Raw genomic sequence first — 12,641 nt, forward strand, 5'->3', positions numbered from 1 at the left:
TGGCCATCTTTTGCTAAATATTTCCCAGGATTTGGGGTGTCTCGTACTTTATGAGCATGAGAACTCCCTTTCATCCTCACCTCTCTGTGACACTGGTATTTACATCAACTATTTCCATTTTTTTAAGAGACTGAGGCTCAGAGAGGGCCAAAGTCCTGCAGCTGATAGGTGGTCAAGCTAAAGACTGCCTGATGGCAAAATCTGTGTATTCTTTGCTACGGCTTAGTTTCCCATCCCCTCGGCCCCCAATCTTTCCTCAAGGAGACCCAACAAACACAGCCCTTGACGTGCCTGGGACGAGGCCCTAAACCCAAGGGAGCTCTTAGTTTCTGTTCCGGGTGATTTAAAAGTTTTGGAAATAGAAAGCAGTGATGTTCGCACAGCACTGTGAATGTATGTAATGCCACTGAATTGCAGTACACTTTAAATGGCTGAAACAGCAGACTTTATGCTGTACATGTTTTACTACAATAAAAAGAGTCCTGTACCCCCCTCAGAAGATCTCCTTCGCACCCATCGGTGGGGTTCTCTTCGTCTCCTGGCCTCCCCTCTCAGGCTGTGGTTCCCAGGCCTGGCACACGTGAGGATATGCCAACATGTTGAAATGCCATCCCTTTTCTCTATGACCAGTTAAACCCAAGCTGTCCTCAAGCCTCACCCAGTCATGCCTCCCACAAAGCACCCCATAGCTGCCATAGCTTGTGCCACTTACAAATGGCATTGAGCCAAAACCCGAAATGCCCACTAGCCCTCAGAGTCAAGAAACCGAGTTCCAATCCTGACTAGCGCTCCAAGAGCCAGCTCTGACTCTCCAGCCACTGAACAGCTTGGGTCCCCAAGCTCTGGGAAGATGAGGCCTTGGGCTGACCCTGAAGTGTTTCTGTCACTCACCCCGAGAAGGACCCAAATGCCAGAGGAGTGTATAGCCACCCCGGGAGTCGAGGCACAGCCTGGACTGGCCTGCCTGAATGAAACGTCACCAAATTCTGTATTTTCATTCGAAAGTTTATGTAAAATTTGCAATTGGAGGTAGAAGAGTTGCTTGTTTAGTTTAATATAAACTTCATGTTTTCCCCAAATTGAGACATAAAACTAGAAGCCGTGTCTATCCTGCAGCAGGCCCAGGCCCTGTTTTGCCCTCGGAGTCAAGATTCTGCTCTCTGCTGCACACACATCTAGTCCACCCCCCAGCCAGATGCTCCCCAGGTGCACCTGTGCAGGGATGGGCCCTGACTTAGAGAATACCCAGGAGATGGCTGAGAGACACCAGCTGAGAAGGCGGGAACCTGACGCCTCCCTCCTGCTTCCCACCACTTCTCCGCTGGGGGAAACTGAGACTTGTCAGACACCTTCAGGATGGGACTGTGCCATCTCAGGTTGGCATCTGGGCTCCTCTCCCACCTTCTCAATCACACTGTCACCGCACCTGCCCGGGGAAGACCAAGCTGGGGTCTGGCTGCTGCCCCCTCACCCCAGATGACCTCTCTTCCCTACCCCCTCCCTTAGTTCCTTTCCTCCTGGCAGGGAAAGCACTGGACTCTTCTGGTTCCAGCGGGCCCAACCTTCCTTCCAGTTGTCCCTTGCTGCCCTGTCCCTCTGGTTCCATGGCAGGTGGCAGCCAGCAGCCCTGCATCCCAGGCACCCCTGCATCCCAGGCACCCCTGCATCCCAGGCACCCCTGCCCCAGAGCAGCCTCAGCATCAGCTTGGCCAGAAGGAGTGAGGCAGGAGCTGCCTCCCAAGCTCAGCTTCCCTCCCGACACAGCCCTTAGAGAGGGAGACAGGTCTGATGTCCCAATCCGCCCCGAGGGACATGAGCCCACCAGAGGGGAGGCCTAGGCCACAGCCCACCACCCTGGTGTCCAAGATGAGGAGCTCTGGAGGGTGCTGACAGAACCAAGCCAAGGCTCTGGCCCAGCTGCCTCTGCTGTCTCCATTCTCAGCACAGAGCTGGGGACACACACACCTCTGGGCCATGCAAGGACCTGTTCTTTGGGCCCAAGTCCCCCACTGTCACTCCCTCACCTTCCCAGAATCTGACTTTTCAGGTCTGGTCAGAAGTCCCTAACATCATAGGCAGAGGGGGCAGGTGTGGTCCCTTCCCCTGAGTCCATGCCTGTCCCTTCCAGGGAATGAGCCCACCGTGGAGGCTGAGGTCCCCCGTGGAGGCCAAGATCCCCCGGGGAAGGGCCATCCTTTGGCTTAAGGAAGGCCAGTGTCTCCACGCTGGGGGTGGGAGTGAGCACATTCTCCCATTAGCTCCAGGGAATTTGAGGAGTAGAAGCAGGTGTTCCAGGAGGTGGGTGGTCCTCGGGCACAGGCAGCCCAGAGGGGCCCCCTGAGCTTTTGAGGAGGGGGTGGCATGGGAGAGAAAGGCTGGAGCTAAGCAAGCTGGCTGGGGGCGGAGGGAGAAGGGGGAAGACATGGAGAGCGCCTCCATCCCTTCCCTCCCACTCAGCTTCAGAGGGGGCACAGCAGCTGTTCCAATGCTTCCTGCCCTTCCTTGAGACAGGTGTCCACTGAATTCTCACTTCCTCCCAGCCTCAGAGAGCTCCTCCACCCCCTCTCCACCTGCAGGCTGGTGCTGAGTCAGCAGCCACCGCTTCCTTTCCTAGGTGCAGTGAGGCCAGCACTTAGATCTGAGGGATACAGCGTCATCAGGGGAGGCCAACGTGGGTGACCGTCCCCCTCCCTTGCTGGCAGGGAGGACTTCCTGGAGGGCTCCGCTGCGCACAGCGGCACACCCCAGGGGCATGTTTCAAGGAAAGGACAGCAGAAGGAAGCAGCAGCGTCCGGGGGAATGTCCCGCTCACTGACCCAACAAGAGCAGCGGCACCAGGCTTATGCCAGCCCTGAGCTCGGGGTCAAGGAGCCTTGTGTCTGTGCTTCCACGTTTAGCCCACGCCCTGGATGGGCTACTAGCCAGGCAGGGGCAATTTACTGCTCCCTTCCCACCTACTGAACAGTGTGACCTGGCCAGTGAAGTTCACGTGCCTACTGAGTCCTAAAGCTCATGTGGCTACTCTCCCAATGAAAAAGCAAAAAGGTGACAGGAATAGAAGCTCTTCTCATCACGAGGAAGGCAGTGTTTTAGAGCAGGCAGGGGCAATTCAACTAATTCTCTCCCTTGGCAGATAGGCAGTGAAGTCGCAGAGTACTCAGGCTTGGCCAAGACCTCACATGAGTAGTTACTGGCAGAGAGGCCATGAAGCCAGGACTATCTCCACTGTCCCACATGGCCTGTCTGAGCACCACCACTGTGAAGAATACCAGTGATGATCTTCACTGTCGCCTTTGGCTGGCTTCTCGACTTGTTTCCTACGCATTACTTCATGTGACAAGTCCAGTAAGGCACAAGCCATAAGATGTACCCATTTGGCTGATGGGAAAACTGAGAATTGATGGAAGGAAACTGACCTGTTCAAGATCACAGTGGAAGTTTGTGGACCAGAATCTCAGTCCCAGAATGGTTTATCCAAGTCGTATTCCTTTCCCCAGCCCTCTCTTATCTGCCTTCCCTCCACTTATTTGGCCCTCTCGATAGAAGGGGCTGCTGGTGGGCAGAGAGGAGTGAGAGTTGTCACACCTGATCCACTTACCAGCTCCTCCCCACATGGCTGGACAGCAGTCCAAGGGAGGTGGGTTAGAGCAGCACCAAGAGGCCTAGAACCTACGGCATGCGAAGCCAGCAAACTTGGCTGTTGAGCCACTATTCAAGTGGAATATTATGTAGCCATTAAAAGCGGTGCTTGTGAAACAGCAAAGCAGAATGTGAAAATGTCTGTGACATTAATGTAAAATAGGAAATAGAGAATGTAAAAAGTATACATAGATTGTGTTTACAGCTCCACCCCCTCCCCCCAAAAAAAGACAACAAATACATGAACAAAAATATGAAGGCATTTCACTAACATGATTGCAGAGGAATGGACTCCTATGAGATTTTTTTTTTCCTTTGGTTTATTTTCTAAACTTTCCAGAATGTGATTCTATCATCTCCATGAAACACCATAAATACAATTTGTTAAGGCTTCAAGATAATCTAAGAAAAAATGCAAAACATGCCCTCACTTCGGGGATCAAAGCCTCAGGAAGGGGATACCTGTTATTTCTTTTTTTTTTTTTTTTTTTTTGAGACGGAGTCTCGCGCTGTCGCCCAGGCTGGAGTGCAGTGGCCGGATCTCAGCTCACTGCAAGCTCCGCCTCCCGGGTTCACGCCATTCTCCGGCCTCAGCCTCCCGAGTGGCTGGGACGACAGGCGCTGCCACCTCGCCCGGCTATTTTTTGTATTTCTTAGTAGAGACGGGATGGTCTCGATCTCCTGACCTCGTGATCCGCCCATCTCGGCCTCCCAAAGTGCTGGGATTACAGGCTTGAGCCACCGCGCCCGGCCGATACCTGTTATTTCTGTGGAAATCAGGGCACAGGCTCCACCTCCCTGGAGTTCCCCCAGCAAGCCGGCCAGGCCTGCTCTGAGACGGCATCTGAGGGTGACAGGACTCTCCACCCTGGGTTCCAATGCCCTGTTCACTTCCTACTCTGGAGAGTTTCCGGTCCACCGTGCACCCTCCCTGTCTCTCAAAGTCCCCTTTTGGGACTTGCAAGGCTCAGGTTTGGGGGCCTAGACCCCCTTGAAGCTTGGCGGGCCATTAGCTGGAAAGAGCCTCTTCCACTGTGGACAAAGAGCCTAGCATTCAGAATCGGTCCCACCGACTATGGCGGGAAAGCAGGGATTCCTTTCTCATTCTTGCCTTGGTCTTGACGAGGCTCCTCGCCACATGCAGGCCATGGCGGGCGGTGCAGGGGGCCATAGTCAAGTGTCCAGTCACCTGGGCTTCCCTTCTGGCTTAGCCATTTACTAGCTAGTCAGGAAGGGTGGCAAAGTCTTTCACCACTCGTGGCCTCAGCTTCCTCCTCTGATTCCCAATCAACTCCTCTTGGGCTGTGCCAAGGAGGAAATGAGATAACGGAAGAGAGAGCTTTGAATTGGGAAAAAACCCCTCCTTGCAGACAGGACCAATCTTGAGATCAGAGTCCCTGTCCTTGTCCTCAGTCCCCACTCCCTGCCGTCTCCTCTCCCAATACGCCACTGGGTGGGCTCCCTCCAGTTCCCCCTGCTCCCATGTGTAGGGATGGCCTTTTGCAAAGTAGTGGAGTCCTGGCACTTGCCCACCTTGGGGTCTGTCTTTTCAAGAAAGGCAAAGTTTGATAAAACTTGTTCCAACTGAGATTTCGGGACACTGATTGGTACAGCTCCGGGAGGAGTTCAGATGGTAAGAAAGCTTGCTCAAGGGGTGACCTAAGCCAGTAAAGACACATGCGAATAACCTCATAAGAGTTTCAGGCATGAACAGAGAGTTTGTGGGGGACAAGTCATGTGAGTATGAAGAATTTTTATTGTTGAAGTTCATTTCCTACCCCAACCAGGAATCTGTATGAAAACGACTAGAAGTCTCAACTCCCAGACGTTGCCACAATCCCCTTCCATCTGCCACTCTGGCGTCTGAAGTTCTGTGGGCTTATCTGTACACTAAATTCAATTCTCCCCAAAATGGACTGTTCCTCTCATCTTCCCCATTTGTCTTCATGGTCTTATATTCTCCAAAGCACCCCAAAGACCTCCTGTCCCTCAGCCCCTTCCACATGAACTCAATCCTGTTTACTCCACCTTACAGTAAAGCCCCTGATGTGAGCCTTCTTCTCCTCCCCACCCCCCAAGCCTGCCCCACCTCCTCCCTGACCTCAGCCTCTAGCCCCATCCCTCTGTCATCAGCTGCAGAATAAACTGTTTAAACAGCCCTCTCCCCTCAGAGCTCCCAAAGGCCAAAGGAGCCAGTCCAAACTCTTCCAGAGGCCTTCAGAAACTAGCTTCAAAACCTCTTCAAGCCTTTTCTCCCACATTCTCCAGACCTCGTGCTGCTTAACTCCTGGAGTGGTGCTCTGAGGAGAGCCATTCAAAGACAGGACAATGATCCCGGTGCTCCCTGTAGGCCTGCACACGTGCCCCCCAATCAACACACACTCCTCCCTCCTGCTATGCACTCTCTGTTCTTGCCAAATCAGCAGAGCCAATGGCCTTGGCCAAAATCACTCATTCCCTCCACCTGGGGTGCTCTCTCCTGTTCCTCCTCCTCCTCCCTTCTGTATACATACCACCCTCTGAGGCACATCGCAAACCCGTCTCTGCAGCAAGCTCACCTCTGACCTTATTTGATCCCCTGGCCAGTAAACACCTACAGTTGTGAAGGGAAGGGGCAGCTGTCTGGCACCTCCTAGGCACCTGCTGTGTGCGAGGTATCTTCTAATAGCATAGACACAGCCTATCAGGTAGGTTTCATGGCAGTCATCAGTCATTGTTCAGAGGATGCTCAAAGCAGTGGCCTAAGTTCACCCTTTCAGGTCAAGACTGGGCTAGGACTCAAACCCTGGACTGCTCCATGCTCTTTTATCTCACCAGTCAGGACATTCTGCCACTCATGTGGACATTTTGGCCCAGAACATCTTAGACAGTATCTGGTTTCCTAAGCATTCATCCCTCAACCTCAGCATAAGCCCCAGGAGGGAGGCACTCGGGTCTCCATTTCTTCTGTATCCCCCTTAGCGCAGTGTTTGGCCCCAAGTAAGTATTCAAAGAACACTCATTAACTGAATGAACAAACAGGTGAGTAGGTGAATGAATGAACAACTAGACACATGGAGTACAGGCATTGCATGTGGTTTGGCTATGCGGTTGTAAGTGTTTGCTTTTGATTCTTAAATCCTCCTGAAACTCTGAGTCTTTCCAAGATAAGCCCCCAATTCTCTTGGAAATATATTGGTTGATCTGTAGCTAAACCATACCGGAAACTAATAAATACTAATTCATATTCATACAGCGTTAAGGCGGGAATTTTTACAAAGTTGTTTAGATCCATAGAGAAACTGGGGCACAAGTGTCTTGGAGATTTGTGTGACAATTGTGGAGTAGGATTGAGGGAACCAAAGTCACACCCTGAATTGGAGTCAAGGACCTGTTGTTTCCTGCCCTTTGTTTCAGATAAGGGGTCCCTGCTGCCCTTGGATCCTGCACAGAACTATTGCTTCAGTAGCCTAGAAAACCATTAAATCTTCTAATGTGCCACTGCAGGATACTTACTTAAAGATGGGAAGAACAGGGTGGGGCAGCAGATGAGAAAACTACAAAAGGAAGATGGGTGGTCCAGGCTCTGTCATCTGCACTTTAGGGCCTCAACACTCTTGGTGGTCTTTTCCCTGAATTTGAGTGATTAATAGTATTTGCTGGTTTGTGGAAAATTATTATTAAAGAAAACTCATTAACTTAGTGGGTCTTTCTGATGCTAGTTTCAAGAGAAGTTCTCTTGTTCAGAAAGAAGAGCTGTGTTCCATCTTACTTCAAAGCCTATGACATAGGATTCCCTGAACTGATGGGTTTTCCAAAATCCTGAAGTCAAGGTGCTAAAACAGGTATGTGTCAGGTGGTTGAGAGAATAAATATAAAGAACAATGGCTTTGTAGTTCCTGAATCGTCCAGTCACCAGGAAAGTCTCCTTAATATGTAAGTGTTTAGTTCAGACAATCTGGTTCAAACATTAAATGCACTGGATCCATTGCTAAAACGTGATTTCCCATTAACCCACAGCTTGCTATATTATTACTAGGTTACTAGTCATCCTCAAAAGGTATTCTCAAACAATTCTGACATACTTAACAAAAATTTAGAAAAATGAAATCTTGGAATTGGTTAAGATTGATCTAACGAGCCACTGTTCTCTAGGGCAAATATGAGAGTGATCACTCAATTCAGGGTAGTTTTACTATTGTTGAGGTTGGATTGGAGTGGTTTGCTTTGCTTTCTAAGTCTCGTGTAAATGAAAATTTAAAAAGAAGAAGAAGAAACAAGCAAAATCTTCAGAGGACTAGCCTTGTAGACCTGTACCTCTCCTCTCTCACAAACTACAGCAGGGCCTCCACTGGGAACATCCATGTGTGTCCATGTGTCACAGTAAATCAGCTCAGCTTTCCCACCCGGGCTGGGAAGAGCGCGAGAACAAAGGGCCAGAGCAGAGAGGGCAGCCATGGGGGGAGAGGAGAGTTGCATGAAGCCACAAAGAAGGCAAGGAAGCGCTGTGGTCAGGCAGGGGTGCGCCCGCCAGCGAGGAGCAGGGTGAGCCCGGGAGTCAGTCAGCCCAGGGGAGCAAGGACAAGGCACATTGGCCAAAAGAGGAGCAGCTCCAAAATGATGACCCTTTGAAATAACCGGGAATTTCTTTAATCAACTCTTTGCCTCAGTGTCTAGAATGCCTCATTTAGCAAGGCTCCTTCTGGGCTGAAATTGAATAGGTGTAATTGACAAATGGCTGAATTTGGGTTCCACTCCAAGGGGGAAAAAATACCTCTCCACTGGCTTCTCCAATGTAATTATGGAAAAAAGACGTTTTAAGGGTTCTTTTTCCAACTCAATTTTGGGTTAGGTCCTGACTTTGCTCCTGATCTCCCCCTCCCCCTTCGCCACCTCAACACACACTTAGACAATGGCTGAGATCTTAGCTGTCTTTCTCTTAAGAGAGGCCCTAGGGCCATAGATGAAGCAGCTGTCAGGAAACTAGGCTATAATCAGCTTTAACTGGCTCACAGCCTGCAGAGGGCACAGACCCTCTTATTCCTACAGTAACAGGTCCCCTGTTGGCCCTGGGACAGGGGTGGGAGTGGTCTGAGTCAGTTTCTGTTTCAAACATCTTCCTTATCCAGGATCTCAATGCAAAACTTACATTGCAAGTCCTAAAAATTTAAATATGCACATAGAAGAGGGTACTTTAAAATTCCAGATCATGGCTTCAGCTACATGTAACATGTCACCCCCAGCATGATTTATAAGGACAGTAAATCAATGAGACAGCAAACAGAAAAGTTAAAACACAACTCAAAATGGGTTTTTAGGCGAGTCTGAAATGCTACAAGATTGCTAGTTAAGAACAGTATCCCTTTTCTCAACCTAAGTGTTATATCCCCTTCTCTTCACCAGCATCATAAACCCAGTGCCCATGTATCTTGAAAACTAAGATGAAATGTGGAGGCTATTGAGTACACAGGTGGCCAAAGGTAGGGGTTCTCTCTAGGCAGGTGAACTGTTTCAGTGTAACAGGACAACTGGCCCCTCCTATCGCCCCAGACATCTATTGTGAAAAGATATGGACTAATGAGATTAAAGTCACCATATCTGTACCACAAAAAAAAAAAAAAAAAAAAAGTAAAGTAAAAAGAAAAGGCATTCACTCAAATCTTACAATGGGAGGTGGGAGTGGTGGGTGGGTGAGGGTGGGGATAGAAAAGCAAGGGGGAAAATCTAAACAGCAGGATACGACAATAAATGGGAAAACAGCAAGAGAAAAAGCACACTAGGTTAATATAGGAAAACTAGTTCTTTATTGAGAGATTGTATATTAGTATTAGTGGATTCTGTGTGTAACAATGTCGTCATGCACACGATACAAAAAAAAAGGCTGGGCCCACCATGCTTCGGAAGGGCAACAGAACAAAAGCAGCGTACAATGAGCAGATGGCCCGGGCTACACGACCACAGTACGTTTCAGCAGGGTAACATCTCTAACCGAGCGCTGTACATTGTCAACTGGGGGATGTAAAAAAATACAGATCATGCTTTAGTTTTAGTACAAGAAAAGGTGAAAAAGATACACAACCAAAAGGATATTTGATACAGAAAAAATTACCCACAAAATAAGAACAGGAAGTAATTCAGCACAGCAGAACACGCTACCCCTGTTTAATGGAAAACCATTTTGCTGGGATTCTTTTTTCTTTTCTTTTCTTTTTCTCTTTCTTTTCAGATTGCCAAATGGCAGTCTGGGGAGGCTATTTGGGACTTTATTTTGGAAGGGCCCTCAAAGTAGGGGCCTTATTCTTTCATTATTGCTGCTGTTTTGTTTCAGTTTTCAAGCAGGTCTGGCTGGCGAGCAGCAGAAGGGAGCCGGCTGTTAAAGGGGCAGCTCTGAGGGCCGGGGCGGATGTCCAAAGATGCTCTTGACATTGTACAATTAAACAATTAAGACACTATGGCCACGGCTCCCATTTAAGCCAGGGACCTTGGTGCACCAAGTTTTCAGAGGCTATGGTATAGCAGCAACTGTCATTTCATCAAAGATTTTTTTAATACACATGTTTAATATTTTTTGCCTCCAACTAAGTGCAATCCTCAGTTATGCCTGGGCGCTGCCAAGAAGCTAACTGACAGCCACCCAGATAACTGAAAAATGGGGTGCTGCAGCCTCTAAGCCAAGGCAAAAGGAATCCACTTAACAGGGATTTACAGTGCAATGTACTCGGCTAAACAAGATGAAGATACAAAAATGGTTATTTCTCTACATCTATTCTGAAATGGCCTACATCCTACACTACTACAATGGAAACTAAAAAGAACAGATTTAAGCTGGCAGACTCTCTAATAGTTTTACAAGAAGATTGTGGTTTAGGACCTTGTTGAGTTAAGCATTAGTATCCTCTATCGGAAGGTCATGAACTCTTACCACATTGTGCTAAATTTTACCCACAGACCAACTCACCCCTCAGCCCTTGAATTTCCTGTGGGCGTGTTTGCCACGAAAGTAAACTTTAACTGATGGGCAGAATTTGTGTTGTTGGATTTTTTTTTGAGGGGGGAGGGGCGGTGAGGGAGAAAGTAGTATTAAAAATAAAATTTAAAGGCAGCTGAGCAATTTGAATTTCAAAACATGGAATCAGCATCCTGCAATGGTATTTAGAGATTGGTGGTATTAATGAGGATGGTAATGATTTAATCAGGATAATTATACTTTCAGGCTCAACATCCTTCTTAATCATTTTTGAATTTCTGCCTAGTGTAATGTTCCACACCCGTTTTAAGAGGAAATGCCAAGTAATAAGAGATAATTGTGTATTGAGGGAGGGGGTGGCATTTCAAGGAGATCGCATCCAGCCCCCCTCTTTCTTCCTCACACACCCACTCCCCCTCACCCCCATGGCTAGGCTGGCCTGAGATAGGGGATACTGCCGCTTAAATAGCAATGCCTTCCTCAGATGGAGACAGGAAATGGTTAAGAGGGTGTCACAATACAGCTAAATGCGGAGGCAGAAGGGTCACAGCGCACACAGCAGCGAGTTGACCATTCACTGAGCTACACAATGAAGAAAAAAAAAGATTTGATAAATGCAGAATGTCATCATTCTATCATCACACAAAAAACTGCGGTTCAAACAGGCCTAAGGGGGCCAAGCTTGCCTTTTAGGTTCTGGGGAGAGGCGCGGGGCTGGGGACAGCTGGGCTGGATAAAATAGGGCTGGGCTTTCCTTTTCTTGCCCAATCGGGCCCCTGGGGCGCACTAAAGCGCTGGCCCTGCGACCCCACCCCCCACCCCGACTTGGTAGAGGAGCCCTGGTCGGCCAAGGGAAGACATCATTCTGTGTGTGAGGGAGTGGGGAGAGGGGGAGGAGGGCCTGAGCCAGCAGGGATTTAAGCAGACGTGGAGTGGGAGAGGATAGAAGAAACATTTCCAAGACGAGAAATGTGAGTCCAGAGGCAGAATACAAAAAAGAAAAAAAATGAATCTAAATGCATCTCGGATTTGCTTGGGAGGTGGGAATTTTTTATTAAAAGAAAATGAAAGAAATGTGGAGTGGAGGTGGGGAGAAGAGGGGAAAATCAAGCTATTGTTGTAGCAGAATGTGAGGGAGAGGGGATGTGGGGAAAGGGGACCGTGCAAACACACCCCATTTATCACAGTTAAAAACAAAGCCCGCGCCGGCCCGCTGCTTTGTCAACCGCTGCCCGGGGCAAAGGCCTGGCGTGGGGGCAGCTTCCCACCTCATCCTCACACACAGCGCAACACCCAAGGGCCGGACGCCCCGCTCCAGCCGGGCCCAGAGGGGCACAGCAGCGCAGGTCTGACTCTCCGAGGCGCGCGCACACACACTCGCACACATGCACACACACTCACATACATACACACACACACACACACACACACACACGCCCAAGCATCTTGAACCCGTGGATGCAACTGTCATACAAAGATAGTTGCGGGGGGCGGGGTGAGCAGGGCAATAGCACAAGGGCGATACACAAAAAGGGTTAAAGGGGAAAAAAGGATGGGATGGAAAATCGTGCAAGTGCCCAGGAGAGGGTGGGGGGCTGGGGTATGGGATAGGGCAGAGACCCAGGTCCCAGCTAGCCAGCCATCGGTACTAATTACCAAAAAATTACCAAACACACATAACACAAAACACACATATACCTCAAAAAAAGCAAACCACTGAAAACCAAGCATGCTCTCGCGCCCGCTCTCTCTTATACACACACACACACACACACACACACACACACACACACACACACACACACACGGTCATGTATCTTTCTCCTTTCGATCATACAGGGCTAGGTATTAGGGGAAGGGGCTGTGATTTGGGGGAACCACGTCCGCCGCAAAGAATAAAAAATGGGGCTGGGGAGGAAGGGACCCAAATTCGCCAAACCCTAACTTCACTACAAAAGCTCCCACGAGGGCGGCCGCCCCCACCCTCGGGGGTCCCCCTAAAAGGGGGTGGGGGGAAGCCACCGCTCGCCCTGCGTCCTCGCGGGTGTGCCCTGAG

The 12,641-nt window shown here is 49.6% G+C and overlaps 1 protein-coding gene across 1 annotated transcript in view; it reads right to left on the reverse strand.

The window, feature by feature from the left end:
- Positions 1 to 10,965: 10,965 nt before the first annotated feature.
- The window catches only part of LOC105538284, a 44,556-nt gene continuing 42,880 nt past the window's right edge, over positions 10,966 to 12,641 (reverse strand). Inside the window, 3 exon segments of the mRNA XM_011978097.1 lie at positions 10,966 to 11,914; positions 11,917 to 11,953; positions 11,955 to 12,180. Of these exon segments, the coding sequence (XP_011833487.1) occupies positions 11,697 to 11,914; positions 11,917 to 11,953; positions 11,955 to 12,180 (481 nt within the window). The 3' untranslated portion in view covers positions 10,966 to 11,696.

The sequence above is a fragment of the Mandrillus leucophaeus genome, unplaced genomic scaffold, assembly GCF_000951045.1.
Source record: "Mandrillus leucophaeus isolate KB7577 unplaced genomic scaffold, Mleu.le_1.0 Scaffold189, whole genome shotgun sequence".
Lineage (NCBI taxonomy): Eukaryota > Metazoa > Chordata > Mammalia > Primates > Cercopithecidae > Mandrillus > Mandrillus leucophaeus.